General features: G+C 59.4%; 1 protein-coding gene across 11 annotated transcripts; it reads right to left on the reverse strand.

Moving 5' to 3' along the window:
- Nucleotides 1-27: 27 nt before the first annotated feature.
- On the reverse strand, nt 28-15,484 carry EHBP1L1 (EH domain binding protein 1 like 1). Of its 11 annotated transcripts, none has more exons than XM_079103345.1 (21): nt 15,086-15,483; nt 12,345-12,402; nt 12,044-12,139; nt 11,678-11,731; nt 11,410-11,588; nt 11,202-11,332; nt 10,692-10,727; nt 10,538-10,606; nt 10,290-10,452; nt 9,418-10,129; nt 7,894-8,070; nt 7,261-7,418; nt 7,134-7,182; nt 6,049-6,726; nt 2,605-2,674; nt 2,429-2,484; nt 2,210-2,333; nt 1,851-1,950; nt 848-921; nt 653-767; nt 28-549 (listed from the first exon to the last, which is right to left on the reverse strand). In XM_079103345.1, exons 1-21 carry the CDS (start codon nt 15,187-15,189, stop codon nt 450-452), a joined length of 3,303 nt encoding a protein of 1,100 aa, XP_078959471.1. In that variant the 5' UTR covers nt 15,190-15,483; the 3' UTR covers nt 28-449. The 11 variants fall into 11 exon arrangements, with proteins under 11 accessions (XP_078959471.1, XP_078959470.1, XP_078959466.1 ...); XM_079103344.1 differs by having other exon boundaries at nt 7,894-8,076; XM_079103340.1 differs by having other exon boundaries at nt 7,894-10,129; nt 15,086-15,484.
- Nucleotides 15,485-15,638: the final 154 nt, after the last annotated feature.

The raw sequence follows: 15,638 nt of genomic DNA on the forward strand, positions 1-15,638 counted from the left end.
TGTTCAGAGAAATGGTCCACGCCAGTGTGTCCTTGTCCAACTTTATTGCCCGAGGAACAGGAGGGCGTGGTTGACAGGCCCCGCTATCCCTCTCCCTCGGAGGCCTGCCGGGGCCCTTCGATCAGGCAGGATTTCTGCGCAGCGCCCCTGGAACCCCGGTCACCATCAACATGCGCACACTCACACTCATACCGACAAATAAATACGTCCCGGCCGGCGCGGCAGCCCAGCGGCTCCGGTCGGTGTGCCAGGGGGTCCGCCCTGGCCTGTCCTATGAAGGGGCGCCGACGGCCTGCAGCGGCCTCACCCCGCATCCCGAGGGCCGGGTCCTCCGCAGCGCAGGCCACGGGAGGAGAGCAGGCACCAGCTGCGAGCAAAGCTGCGGGGCCGGGAGGCGGGGAGGCTGGGGAGGCTAGGAAGGCGGGGGAGGCCGGGGAGGCCGGGCGGGCTCAGCTCAGTGCACAACGTTCGCGCCGGCTCAGCTGCCGGCTCAGCTTTCGGCGCCGCTGCTCCAGGCCGCGCGCCAGACGTTCGTCCTCCTCCAGGGCGCTGGGAGGAAAGGGGCTCAAGTCAGCCCAGCGTGGCCCACCCACGATTCACCCCTGAGCCCTGGAGCCACTTCTGCTCCCGGTCCATCCCGGTTTCCACTCACATCCGCTCCTTGTGGTCCAGGTCCCGGACCAGCTCGTCGCGCTGGTTCACCAGGGACACCAGCTCCTCCAGCAGCAGCTGCTCCCGGTGTTGCTGTGCGTCCGTTTTCTGCCAGTCTGAGGGCCAAAGAGCCTGGGTCAGGAGGTGCCCCAGCGGCCCTGTACTGCCTCCAGCCCCATCCAGCCCTGTCTCCCACCTTCGATGGCCAGCATGGCCCGCAGCTCCCGGCTCAGCAGCTCGAACCTCCGCTCCAAGTCCTGCTCCTCAATGCTGGAGAGCAGGATGCCAGGTCAGGGAGGGAAAGAGCACCAGGGAGTGCCCAGGGCTCTGGCTGCTCTGGGACCCCTCCCACTCTTCCTACCTGTTCCCATAGCCGGGGGCTGACCTCAAAAGTACACCCCAGTCCCCACGGAGAATTACCTTCTGTTGTGATTGTTCTCCAATTACTGGATATTTATGCTGTCCACACCCATTTTTAAAATAAGAAACAACCCAAAAGGTTATTTGGATGGTAGTATTAGGCTAAAATTGGTCTGAAAAAAATGTATCCAAAATGTTGCTGGGTGCGGTGGTGCATGCCTGTAACCCCAGCCCCAGCAACCCAGGAGAATGAGGCCGGAGGATTGGGAGTTCAAAGCCAGCCTCAGCAATTTAGCCAGGCCCTCAACTTAGTGAGACCCTATCTCAAAACAAAATATAAACAGGGCTGGGGATGTGGCTCTGTGGTTAAGTGCCCCAGGGTTCAATCCCTGGTACAAAAAAAAAAATAAGAACTCCATAATGCAAAAGGGAGGTAAAATCATCTCCACCATGGAGGACAATAAGGGAGAGTTGCTTCTGCTCAGATCCCTCAAGTCCTGTTTTCCGTACCATAAAGGCAGAGGGTCACATTGGAGGACTTAGCCCTGACCTTTTTGGGCCACAATTTCCTCTGGGTCTTCGCTTTCTCATTAACGAAGACAGCCCCACTTAAAGAGGTATACTCTTTATATAGGAAATAAGCATAAAAAACTAATATGATGGCTGAACAATGGTTTTTCAAAAAGATCTTTTTTAGAAAGAAGAAAGCAGCAAATAGCCCTAACCAAAGTAGCTAAGAGCCCCTCTGCTAGTCCACCCGTGCCAGCTGGGGGCAGGGCCTGAGCTGGTGGGGTCTGGGTTGGTGGGGTAGCAGGCCAGCTGCTGGGGCCGGTACTCACAGCAGCTGCAGCTGATCCTGCCTCCGGATGAGAGCGTTCTTCTTGTTGACCAGGGTGAACCACTCCTGGATCAGCATCTCCTCCTGCAGCCTGTTGGCACCTGAATCAGGCCAGGACAGTCACTGGACGTCTGCTAGTCAGAGTAGGGCAGCTGGGATTGGGTGAGGGGGTTTATCCTGGTGGCATCCCTGAGGCCTGAGCCATGTGCCTCCAGCAAGCTGCTCCCACCGCAGGCCCCACTATAAAGGGGACGATGACTCCAGTCGTGCCCACTCCCAGCTCCTCCTGAGGCCCGAAGGGGCTGCAGGGCTGGGTAGGTCTGGGGGGTGTTGAGGAGTGGACCACAGAGGCCAGCCCACCTGACTCCATGAGGCTCCTCAACTGTGTCTCCACCTCAGCCGCCCGCCCATCTATCTGCCTCTGCTCCTGTTCCAGGGCCTGCAGCTCTGCACACACGTACTGACTGGTGTCCTGGAAGCGTTGCTGGGGATGGAAGGGAGCAGGGAATAGGTGGGCTCAGTTCAAGCTCTGCCTAGGAAGTGCCCACCCCTCAGTTTCCCCCATTTAGCCCTACATACCAGCCCAGCCTCCTCCCCTGGACTTGGGGGTAACTCCTCCGATGGGGTGCTCCCACCTGCAGGCAGAGACCAGGCTAAGGTGTCTCCAACCAACACACGCCCTCAGGAAATTCTCGGCTTAGGGTCTGTGAGCTGCCTGAGCTGAGCTGGGGGCACCCCACCCCCAAACTACTCACCAGGGATCTGCTGCAGGGCAGTGGCTGTGGGTGGGCCAGGGGCAGGGCTGGGGTCAGGGCTGGGGCTTTCCTGTGGAAAAAGAGGTCAGTGAGGGTTGGCAGGGGTGCCCTGACAGCCCAGCCTGGTTCAGCCAGAGCCTCTCACACAGAGGGAGAGCCGGGTCCTCCCTCCGAGACCCTGCTACCCAACCACCCCCTTTTGGGGAAAGTGCCTCCTCAAGCAAAGGCCAGGCCTCCACTCCCAGCCCATGGTCCTGGCCTGTCCACACCCACCCGCCAAGCCTCCAAGTCCTCACTCCTGGGACTGGGATGATAACCAACCCCTCCAAGTAGCCCCCTCAGCCTCCCTGACTCCCTTCACCCAGGGCTGGCATCCCTATCACAGCCAGAGCCCCTGGGAGTGACACTGAGCTGCTCAAGCCCCATCTTTGGACCTAGGGCATCCTGAGCCAGCACCTCCATCTCCCAGCCAAAAGGGGGCGCCCTCCCACCTTATCAGTTCCCACACCCGGAATCCAGGTTGGCTGGATCTGAAAATTTTATCCTGAAAGTCCAGGGTGATGTGCCCCACTCCGGATGACCTGCTGGAACTGTCAGCCCTGGGGGCTCCAACCTTACTCATCTGACAGCCTAGTCCCTTGACAACACTGCTCTGACCACCCTTCTCTTTCACAGGGTGGGGAGAAGGTGTCAAGACACCCCACTGTCAGCCCCAGCCTGCACCCCTCTTGGAAGCAGCCCTGGACATCTTTGGCCCAGGTGCCATCCTCTGAGGCCGGGGTCAGTGGTGGCCTAACTTGGCATCCACCATCATGCCTGCCTGAAACTACCCCCATGCCATAACTGAGAGGTCACCCCAAAACCTTCATTGGTGGCATGACTGTTTGTACCCCAGCCTCACTTCCCGGGCCTGTGGATAGCTCTAGCTCAACTCTCCTACCATCCTAAGTCCCACCTAGATGACACCATCCGGCCACATGATAGACTTTCAGTTCCCTAAAAAGCACTCAGCCTGAAATGGGCCTCCATCTTAAGTTGCCCCAAATCAACTTGACCTTCATGACCCAGCTCAGCCTGCCCCCTGCAGAGGCCCCCTCAGGTTCCCATAGTCCTCCTTGTCTCCCTCCCTGATTTTCATTCCTCCTGAAGCCTATCCTGGTCCTCAGTCTGAGCAGATGGTGCCCAGGGCCTCCCCCATGACAGCTTGATCCCCGACACTATCACGCTGTGGCTATGCATGTCTCCCTGACCACAGGGCACTCCTTCGGATAGGGCTGGGCCCACAACATGCACTCAAGAGTATACGAATGGATAATTAATAATAATTAATAACAATAACAAATATCTACCAAGCATTCGTGTCAGGCACTGTAAAGCTCTTTACTGGTGCTTTTTCGTTTAGTTTTCCTGACAACCTGGTGAAGCGGGGACCATTTCCATCCTCACTTTGCAGATAAGGAAACTGAGGGTCAGAGATGAAGCCCACATGAGACATGGTCTAGGGCCCAGCACTGTTTAACCCAAAACTTACTTCCAAGCTTGAACACACACTGGGAGTTCTTTGTGTGTGTGTCCTTTTATGTAAAATAGGGAGAAATCCCAGTTCCCTGGACCTAAGGGTTGCAGGGCTCCAGAATGACACCTAGGGAACATGCAGCTCCCTTTTTTAGAGCAGCCTGAGTGGCACCTGCAGGCTACTTTGCAAAGGGCTTTCACACTTTTGTTTCTTGGCCCCAGGGGAAGAGCACACAAAGCTTAAATGGTTTGCCCAGGATGGCACAGCTAAACAGAGCTGGGCCAGCAGAGGGCGCCACTCAAGAGCTCAGGCTGAGAACTTAGGTTCATACCCTGCACCTTTTCAGCTCCCTGAGCTTTAAGGTTCCAAACTGGAAAATGGGGTGGTCATTCTTCTCTGGAACAGACACTGTAAGGAGTCATGGGGCAAGCCAGCAATAAGGAGGGGCTCAATGGACAGGGCAGGCAGAGCAAGGAGAAAGCCAACCTCAGCAGGAATCGAGCTTACTCATGCCGGCACTGATGGGAGTTCCAACGCTTCTTCCCCATGTCTCACCCAAATTCCTCTTTCTATACCCTCAGTTTGGCCCCTCCTCCAGGCAGCCTTGCAGGCCTGCACCAGAAACATCTGTCTTCTCATGGAGTTGCTTCATCCCCACCCCAGCTTCTAGGTGCCTGACCTCATCCAACGCCAGGCCGCTGGGAGTTCCCAAGGGCGGGGCCAGGCTGAACCACCTCCCAATATACTCAGGAGCCCTGGTGATGGGAGTGGCCAATGAGGAGGAGTCTCCTCCAGCCCCCTGGGTCAAATATCTCCTATGGGGCAGGAACTGGAGGACAACCAGGCTTGGAAGGACCAGATGCTGGGATAAGGGCCCAGGAGGGTGTAGGCTGGAACCTCCCCTTTAAGATTTAAAGAGCCACTGACACTCACTCTCCAGCTGGGCTAGAGATGCCTGCCTCTCACCTCTGATGAGTGCCTCCAAAGTCCCTCTGTCTCCCCTTACAGGTTCAACCTGTGCCTCTGACCTGACACTTCAGCTCTCAGCCTGGCCTCACCACCATCTGCGAACCTTCTGGGAACCTAGACTTCCAGCTGCCATGTTTTTGCTTGCTCAGGTTCCTCCACTTAAGAGCCACCCCCTGCCATTTTTCGCCTGGGAAGACTCTCCTACTCATCAACTAGCTCAAAGGGCTGCTACTTCTTCCAGAAAGCCTTTTCCAATGGAGGCCCTCCCTTTCTCCGAACTCAAGGACTGTCACTGGGCGGTTACAAGCATGCAGGGGCCTGACAGAACTGCTCCTGCTGTCATAGACCCCAGCTTCAAAGTCATAGCCTGAACTTCAGTGACAGGAGTCCTCCAATGAGTCCTTTTTCTCTCCAGGACTGCCTCCCCTTGAACACAGTGATGTCACACCCTGTGACACTGACCAGAGACCTGCAGGGGATGGGGGTTGGGACACAGGCCCTGGTAGGGTCTTCCACCTCCAACCTCCCATTATAGGAGGAGGAAACTGGCCTCCAGCATCTGGTGGTGAAGCTCCAAATTGGAGAACTTTGGTTTAGGACCCCTTGGAGATGGAAACCCTGCCCCCACTACAATTGCGCCTGCCTCAGAGCCACTCACAGAGAAGGGTCAACTCTATAGTCCACAAAGCACAAAGCCTTCCGGAAACTTCCTACTACAGTCATGGCTCCCCAAACTGGGTGACAGATATTAAAAATCACTAGCACATATCCCAAGCTGGCAGCAAAGTCCAGTGGACCTTGGCTGGTGGAGCTCACTACCACATCAAGGCCCTCTGATCAGAAGGGCTTCCCAGAACCCTGCTGAGTCCCGGTGCTCTTCAGCTCTGCTTTTGGGGCCACTCAGGATCCCTCTTTGCCCGACTCACCACCTCACGCTGCAGCGGAAGCGGGGCACTCACCGCAGCCACGGCTCCCGAAGCTCCTGCGGCCCCCAAGTCCGGGTCGTCCACCGAAAAGGAGTTGCTGTTCCGCAGCCGTGAGCGCCTCTTCTTTAGCAGATCCGCGTCGCGTACGTGGGAGAAGGAGCCATGCGCTCTGGGCGGCGGCACCGGCCCGGCCTCTGCGTTGACCGAGGACCGTCGCAGTCTCACGCCGCCCGCACTACTTGGCGCCCCCGCCCCATTCACCAGCCCCTCCGCCAGGGGCACTGGGGATGTGGGCGCCCTGGTTCCAGAGCCCTCCCCAGGGGTCTCTGTTGGGCGTGCTTCGCCCGTGGTCTCGGTTTCTCCATCCTTGGGCGCGCAGACCACGTCCGCGCCCTTGGAGGCTGCTCTGCTCTCACGGTCCGCGGCCTCCTTGGACTCCTTAGGAGCCTCGACCCCGTGCTCGCGCAGCCGCTGCGCCAGGCCAGTGGCGTCCAGGTCGTCGCGAGGGCTGGGCTGGGCGCTACCCACGCGGTACGTGCCGGCGCCACCGCCGCCCTCCAACTGCACCAACTGCAGCTCCTGCCCAGTGCAGAAGGCACGGATCTGACACAGGTATGTCATGACGATGAGCTTGTCGGGCACCGACAGCAGCACCATATCGGCTGGCTCCAGCAGCCGCGACACGCCCAGGGCCGCGAAGCCATCGAAGGCCTAGGAAGGGTGCGCTCGGGGTCAGCAGCCGCGGTGGCAACCGAAGTTACCCAGCAACGCTACAGCCCAGGACCAGCCCGCTCAGGGGGTCTCCGCAAGTTGCAAGCCAGGGTTTGCCTAGCAACGCCTTCTACCTCCTGTGGAGGGAAATCTAGCAACAGGGCCCCCGCCAACGCGTTACTTAGCAACTGCACTGTCCACCAAAGGGTGGTTTTGGAAAAAGGATCCCGGGAAAATAATGCTTTCAAAACAAAACAAAACAAAAAACCCAAAACAAACTAAATAAAACAATTTAATGACAAAGAGGGTGAAATGTGTTCAAAAGCCACACTGGAGGGCCCTGCAGCCCATAAATTCCCCAATTCTTAAGTCTGCAGCTTGGCTCTAGACCCTCATCCCCATCTCACCTGCTTGTTGTTCTGTTTGATGTTGAGCGGATCAAGGGAGGCATAGTCACTGCAGAAAGAGGGCGGGTCAGGAGCTGGCCGCCCTCCCTACAGGCTCCCCCCATCCCCACGCCCTCTGGAAGCTCACATCTTGTCTGGGTAGAATCGGTGCAGGATGGCACAGAAGGCCAAGCCGTTGCGCCAGGATGTGGTGAAGTTGGTGATGCGGACACCACGGTAGCCAGTGGTGACCTCCTGGCACCACTCCAGCAGGGACTGGCTGGAGCTGACCAGGGTAGATGGTGCCTGGGGACAAAGAGGTGGGCTTAGGGGATGTGCATCTGGGACCTGTGCCCCCTGCCCCTGGAAAGCTCAGGCTTGGCACAAAACAACCCCACTTCTGAGTTTGCAGGGGTCTTCAGAGACCATTTGGCCAGAGCCTTGGGGCCAGGCAAAAGGGCGTTCAGCTCAAGTACATTATCTGCCAAGGTCACCTAAAAGGTCAGTTGCTCCCAGGCAAGATCAGAGGTCACCAGCAGCCACATCTCAAAGTCAGCCCTGAAAATCAGCTTAGGGGTATTCAGCTCCATGCGACCCAGGGAAGACAGGGTGTGAGAGCTGGGACATCCTGAGGGAGGAAGGGATGAGGGGACTTCTTGAAGCTGAGCCCCCCATCCCATCCCTTCTCAGTCCACCAGGTGGGTCCATGCAGAGCCGCCGTTCGCTCAGCCCCAGGTTAGTGAGAGAAGCAGGCTGGGTCCTCGGTGGCCCCCATCCCTACCTGGCTGCCCGGCAGCCTCCTGTCCTCTTCAGGCTCCTCTGGGGAAGAGGCCCCTGAGGGCCTGGGCACCCCAGCCCCAGCCTCCCCGGCCACCTGCACCGCAATCAGGCTGGCCTCTGGGAGGCTTCCTTTAGCTTCTTGCCCTTCCTTGGTTCCCAAGACCCCAGCCTCTGTTTCCTGGGCCTCGAAAATACCAGATTTATTCTCTGGGGGCTCTACACCCACCATCTCTGCTTTCTGGGTCCCACAAACTTCAGATTTGACCTCTGACAATGCCCAAACCCTAGGCTCTGCCCCTTGGACCCTCAAAACTTTAGTCTCTTCCTCTCCTCCTGAAACTTCTATCCCTACTTCCTGGGACCCTAAAACTCTTTGCTTAGTACCTGAGGCCCTTAAATCCTCATATGTGAGAGCTCCCCAGACCCTAGTCTCTGCCTCCTGGACCCCCAAATTCTCAGTCTCTGTCTCCCCAGGTTCTGAAACTGTAGTTCCCATAGCTGCCATCCTCTGGGGCCTTGGCATTTCAGCTTCTGCCACTCCAGCCACAGGCCCTGACACCCCTGAGCCCTCGGCCTCTGCCTCCTGGGCCCTCGCTATCTCAACTTCTAACCCTGGGACCCCTGAGCCCCCAGCTACTATCTCCTGGATCCCCAACATCTCAGCTTCTGCTGTCCCCGTCTCAATCTCCAGGACCCCTGAACCTCCTACCTCTGTCTCCTGGGCCCCCAATATCTCAACTTCTGCGGCCTCATTTTCTATCACTGAAACCTCTGAATCTCCTACCTCTGTCTCCTGGGTCCCCAAAATCTCAGGCTGTATCCTTGGGACCCTTGAATCCCCAGGTGCTACCTCTTGGATCCCTAATATCTCAGCTTCTGCTGTGCTAGTCTCTGCGCCTTGGATCTCCCAGATCCCTGACTCTGTCTGCCGGGCTTCCAGTATCGCAGACTCAGCCACCTCAACTGCGATTTCTGGAACCTCTGAACTGTCAGTTGCTATTTCCTGGGTCCCCAGTATTTCAGCTTCTGCCTCCCCAGCCTCTGTCTCTGGTATCTCAGAACCTCCTTCCCCTGTCTCCAGGGTCCCCGATATCTCAGATTCTGTTATCTCAGCTTCTCTTCTCAGTACTCCAGAACATTCAGGAATCTCTTGGGTCCCCAATACCTCAGTCTCTGCCATCATCCCAGCCTCTGTCCCTGGTGTCCCTGGAACCCCCACCTCTGTCTCCTGAGTCCCTAATACCTCCAACTCTGCTATCCCAGCATCCTCTAACTCCAGGCCCCCTGATCTTCCTGCCTCCACTGCCTGGGCCCCCAATATCTCAGCTTTGGCTATCCTAGTCTCTGTCACTGGGAACACTGACCTGCTTGCTTCTGTCTTCTGGGACCTCAATTCCTCCCACTTTGCTAGCTCAGTTTGTGTTCCCAGGGCCCCTGACTGGTCAGATTCTTCCTCCCAGACCCTCAGATCCCTAGATATCACCCCCTGGTCAGATGATGATGGGGCCTCCCGAAATCTGATCACCTGGGGCCCAGTGCTTGCTGCTCCAGCAGAGGGGCCCTGCTCCAGGGCTGTCCTCCCAACACCAGGGGCTCTGCCCCTCACCTCTGCACCCTCTCTCTCCTGGCCTGCAGCAGCCCCGGCCCCCCTGAGGTCACTGAGATGTCCGGAGTGCTCTGCAAGCTCTACTAGAGGTGGCTTCAGGCCCTCGGGAGCCTCTTCCTGGGCCCTGAACCCCATCCTCCCCTGAGAGCCCCTTGGAGGAGCCTCAGGAGTCGCCCTAAAACTTGCCTCAGGCTTCAGTCCTGCTGCCTCTGGTCCCTTGGCTAGAAGACTCACCTTTGATCTCTGCTCAGCAGTCTTTCTACTAAATTCTGACCTCTCTTCAGTCTCACCAATTGTGACTCTTGCCCTTTGCTCAGTGTCCACCCCACTAGCCTCTGGTCTTTTCCCATTGTCCCCCTCTTCAACTTTGGGTCTCTGCACCTCCAAGGTATCTCTGGGGACTTGGTCCTCAACATCTGGGCCTGGCCTGGCTCCCTGGGCCTTTGTCCCTTCCTGAGGGCTTGGCCAGGTCTGGGTCTCCCCAGAAGAACCCACTCCTGCTTGGGGAGCCTCTGCAGCACTGGGGACCTCATCGCCCCCTTGGGGGGCTGGGGGCCGGGGGACTTCAGAGCCTTTCCGGAGCCGAGGGGCTGGAGTGGGGGCCGTGTCCTGGCCTGGCTGCCTCAAGGACCTGAGGATAGAACAGGAAGGGGCGTTGGGGGGCTCCCATGGGCCCCATTCTCAGCTGCACCCCACCCTTCGGCCTGCTGGGTGCTGGAGAAGCAGGGCAGGGGGAAGAGGACGGAGCCCAGCAGTGGGCAGGGGCAGAGGAGGCTGGTTCCAGAGCTCACCTTGTCTCTGGTGGGGTTCCTGGGGGCCTTGGGGCCTCAGGCCCCACTTGGCCCCCAGCTGCAGAAGTTGGTTCTGACCCCTGGCCCCAGGAGGCCCTGGTCGGAGGTGCAGGGGCACTCACGGGCGCTGGGCTGATATCCTCAGCACCAGAAGGGCTGGCAGCTAGGGAGGAAGGGAAGGGCCACTGAGGCCTGGGCCCTGTAAATTGGGGTCCAGTCCCCACCCCCGGTCCCAGCCCAGGCCTCACCTGCCTGCCGGGGCCATACTTGGCCCTCATCTTCCTCCTCACAAAGTGTCTTCAGCTCCCGTGAGGTATCTGGGGTGGGAGTTGAAGGGGAGAGTGAGCCCAGGGCAGGGCCTGCAGGTCAGCCCCCCTCCCCCAATGAGAGTACAGGGCCTACCTGGGAAACGCCCCAGCCTCAGGGCACCGCCCAGGCCTGCGAGAAGAGACAGGCCCACAGATGCAGAGAGAGAGAGAGAGAGAGAGAGAGAGAGAGAGAGAAAAACCACAAGAGCAGACAGACAAAAAGCCTTAATGAGCAGGAGGGAGGGTCAGGCAGTGAGGGGCGGGAAGACTGGACTGCAGCCCTCTCTGGGCCTCTGACCCAGCTTCTCAGGTCAGGCACAGGCTGCACAGGTACCCACCAATCTGAAGCTGAGAGGGCCAGGGGCAGGGAAAGCACTAGAACCATCCTACAGGACTTGGTCAAGGACCAAGGCTATCATAGGACAGAATCCACTTAGAGCAACCAGGGCTCTGGGCAGGTTGGAACTGCTGGGCAGTAATGAGCTTCCCTCTCTGGGCATGCACAAGCTCGCCCTGCCCCAGCACAGCCAGTGGCTTGTGGCCTCCATGCCCCCAGTTCCCCTAGGCTTTGGCAGTCTCAGCATGTGGCAGGCTGTGAGCCCACCTGGCTGGGGGCCTCGAGGGGCCCCTGGGCCATTAGCCTCATCCTCGTCACTTTCAGCAAAGTCGTCCAAGTTGCCCACATCACTAGGCTTCACGCTCATGAGGCTGGCCAGACTCTGCATGTCATCATCCCTGGGGGTGAGAGGTCAGGGATGAGGGCTGGGGTCAGAGATCACAGGCCAGGGCCAGGAGGGCAAGTGGGCACTCACGTGGCACGGCCCTCCCGCAGTAGCACCCCCGAGAGGGTGAGGCTCAGCTCAGCCTGCACCACCTTCACAGACTTGGGCTTCAGCCGCAGCCGCAGAGGGACCTGAGCTGGAACAGGCCCTGCGTGACGGGCCAGGTCCACCTCCACCGTGGCAAGCACCTTCCGCTGCCCCTTGGACTCCTGTGGGGAGGGGTGGGATGCAGCGAGGAGCATCAGTGCTGCCCGAAGGTGCTTGGGACCCCAGCCCTCTCCCCCACCCCAGCACTCACGTTCTCAATAATAAAGGTCCACTCTTTGGCCTCATACTGGTCCACATGGGGGTCCTGGGGACAAGGGCAGGAGTGAGTACAGGACTGCCAAGAGGGCAGCAGAAGAGTCCGTGCTGGCTCAGGAGGTGCCGTGGGGCCTGCCCCAGCTCCAGTCCCAGATGCCTCTGCTCCTGCAGGTGTGGCAAATGCTGCCTCCTCCAAGAACTCCCGGCCACTCACGCTGAGTAGTCCAGCCCCTGCCCCAGAAATTCTGGGTGCCTCCCCCGTGTCCTTTCTCATTGGGATGAACAGCCCACCCGTGGTCCGGTGGCTGCTGCGCTGTAATCCCTTGCCTATTCCTGTCCATGTCGGGGGCTGGAGACTCACCCTGTACAGGGTCACGGAGATGTCCACGTTCTCAGGCACCATCCACACCACAGTGCCCCGGTATGGGTTCTGGATGCCTGGCTGCCAGCTGTGGGCCTAAAAGGGGCAGTGTGAGTCCTCCCCCGGAATTACTCTCCCTCCCTCCCCTGCACTCCCTCTCTCCAACCTTGACCCTGCCTTCCTCTCCCTGTGCATTCAGGGCTGAACTGGAATCCAACTCCACTTCCCCATCAGCTCCAACCAGCCTTCCACTCAGCACCCCTTAGGCCCTACCCCCAAACTCGAACCACACGCGCCCCACCTTGGAGCAGATGCGACGATTCCGCCGGGTCCACACCACCACCAGCTTATCTGGTTGCCTGAGGGAGACAGTGAAGGAGGGGGCTCAGTTGGGCCCACCCAGCCTCCTCATTTCCTCCTCCTCCTCCCCACCTCCTTCAGGGTCTTCCTTTGGCCCTGTCCCTTCCCCCCTAGGAGAAGGCCTGAGCAGCCCTTATCTGGGGCCACAGGGTGCAGGGTGGGGCTGCTGAGGCAGGGTGGGGCCCCGGCGAAGGGCAAAGGCCCAGGCAGCATGGACCAGCAGTGAGGATGTAGAAAGAGGAGAGGCGCATGCCTGAAGTCCCAGCAACTCGGAGGCTGAGGCAGGAAGGTTGAAAGTTCGAGGCCAGCCTCAGGCAACTTAGTGAGGCCCTGACTCCAAATAAAAAGGACTGGGGATGTAGCTTGGTGGTAAAAGACATCCCTGCGTTCAATCTCCAGTGCCAACAAGAAAAAAAGAAAGGAAAAGCAGACACAAATACAGAAGACAGACAGACACACAGACACACACACTCTGAGACAGAGGGAGAGACCAAGTCTCAGAATAAAAGAAGTCCTTTCACTCACAAATTATTTGTGAAGTACCCACCACCCAGCCCAGTTTGGGGAACAGAGTGGAAAAAAGGAGAGGCAAGACCTTTCTGGGGCCAAGGACAAGAGAAGTGGGGGAAGGCGAGAAGGAAAATAAATGAGCAAACTAACTTCAGGGATTGTGAGAGAGCCAGGAGGCCGGTGTCTGAGCAGAGGTGTGAGTGGGAGGCAAGGGTCATTTGGGGTTCTCCAGCAAGAGGGCTCCAGGCAGAGCAGAAGGCAAGTGCAAGGGTCTGAGGCTGGGGGAGGGGCAGGGAGAGGGTGGAGTGCAGGCAGAGGCATGGGGTTGGCTTGTTCTAGCAGAACCCACGCAGAGGGCCTGCTGTGCTCAGGGATCCCAGGATCCCAAGGAAGGTCAGCCTACTTCCCTGAACCCAGAGCTCTAGACCCCAGCTTTGCAGAAAGATGATGATAGTGGAGCCTCATCAGGGAGGACTTCCAGGAGGTGGCAGCTACGCTGAACAGCATAGGCTGGGCGACTCAGGAGATGCGGGCATGTGTGGAGGCAAAAACAAAAGGAGGGGCGAAGCCCAGGGCCTAGTCCCAGACGTGGAGCTGACGTGGCTGGGCCGGGGGAGAGGGCCCAAATGCTGCCAAGGATGGGGACGGTTGAGGGACTCTCAGGTGAAGGAGCCCGACAGCACTCCTTGACTGTCCCCAGCCCCATGCCAGGACACTCAGGTTTGGCCCACTCACTGCCCCTCCTAGGCCAAGCCAGGATATGGCTCTCCTATTAACCCTGGAGGGTGGCCCAGAGAGGTCGACCAAGTAAGATCCCACAGTGCAGCCCAGAGCCCTCTGGCCCAGAGGTAAGCTCTCTTCCCCACCCCCAAACTGCAGGCAATGGCCAAGCAAAGATAGCCACAGGCCTTCCCAGAAAGGGGAAGCAAAACAGGGGGTGCCTATGGAGGGCGGGGGCCTGGTTGGCAGCCTGACTCAGGCCAGGCACACCCTCCCAGGGAGCTCCGACCTGGGCAGGGGCAGCTTCCTGTCCTGGGCTCCAGGCGAAGAAGCCCAGAAGGACCTACTCACTGCCTATGACTCAGTCGCATTGACACTGCCTGCGCCCCTGGTCTGCTGTTCAGGACAATGCCCAGCACCCCCTGGCCTCACTCAGGATGCTGGGGCAGAAGCCAGAGGCCAGAGTTCAAGTGCTAGCTCTGTGCTGTGCTACCCAGTCAGGCTCTGTCCTCTCTGGGCCTCTGTCAACTGAAGGGCCCAGTGTGAGCAAGACCACAGATATGTCAGTTGTCCCAAGGACCCCTGTCTTTGCTCATTCCCCTCCCCTTGGACCCCATGGTTTCTGCCTGCCCCAGCCCTTCCCCTTGGGAACCTAAATTTAGCCCCACTGGGCTGGGCGGGTGAGGCCCCCACAGCTGTGCCCTAATCCAGCCAAGGGAAGCTGACACCAGTGAGTTCGTATATTTAGGGTGTGACGCAGGGGTCTGGCAGCTGCCGGTGGGGGCAAGTGAACCTGAACCAGATGCCCTGGCCCTTTTGGCAGTCCGGGGCAGGGCCTGCACCTTCACCCGACTTCCTGGCCCTCTGCAGGACCCCTCCCCAAGACCTACAACCTCCTAGGTCCTGAGGCCCCTTTAAGCGGCTCCCGCCTCCCTCCTCAGCCCTCCAAGCGCTCAGTTTCCCCTTTTAAGGACATTGTGGAGACATTTCCATCTTCCCAGAGCCCACTCTGGTGAAGGGGAGGGGTGTCTTCTGGCTCGACAAGAGGGCAGGGCTTAAGGGGGGCAACATCTTTGTTCCATGAGCTTTCCGCCCCCCTCTGGCCACCTGTAGACCTCAAAACCTGCAACTTTTCCAGGGCCGCCCTGAGCCATCTCTGGCCCCAAACCCCCCAGCCTCCCTTCCCTAGCCCTGACCACAGCTGAGGAAACTGGGCACAGACAGATTCTCAGGCTTCCAAACCCTGACCCCAGCCCCAAGAATGTTCCCACATCCCCAGCTTTAGGGGTCCCACAAGGCACTTCTGAGCCTCCCAGTCTGGGACGCCAGGCCCAAGCTGGGATGGGGTACCTTCTGATCATTGGGCCGGTGGGGGCAGAGTTCTCTCAGCGCCAAAGGCCTGATGGCGCCCCCCAATCTTGGAATGGTCCCTCAGGCCTCCCTCCCACTCACCATTTCTTGGTGCACTCCAACACCAGCTCGTGGTAACACGCCACAAACTGGAACTTGGCGGCCCGCTTGCCCACGCGCTGCAGACGTTTCCACACCGAGGTCATGGCCCCCGCCGCTCCTGCTGCCCACTTCTCAGGGCCGGGGCTCCCGCTGGCCTGCGATCGCTGGCCCGGTCCGTATCCCCATGGTCTCCGAGGCTCCTATCCGCGTCGCCCGCCCCGTCCGTGCGGAAGTGACTGAAGCTCAGACGCCGGCTGCTCTCCACGCCGCCGCCCGGTGGTCTGGCTGAGTCGGCGGGGTGGTCCGAGGCGCGTCGGGCTGGCAGGCGAGCGGAGCGACGAGCGCGCCGTTTCCTGGAGCCGCACCCCCGTCGGAGGGCGGGCGGGGCCCGGGCGCCGGGCGGGAGCCGGGGCAGGAGCGCGGGGGGCGGAGCGACCCGGCTTCCGGGGGCCTCGAGCTGCGACCCGCGCGCGGGGGCTGGGTGGGGTGGGAGGTGGTGACACGCGACTGCAGGACCGGTTTGGTGCGCGCAGAGGCGGCGTGGACTTGCGGG

The sequence above is a fragment of the Sciurus vulgaris genome (genome assembly GCF_902686455.1).
Source record: "Sciurus vulgaris genome assembly, chromosome: 11".
NCBI classification, from domain to species: Eukaryota; Metazoa; Chordata; class Mammalia; order Rodentia; family Sciuridae; genus Sciurus; species Sciurus vulgaris.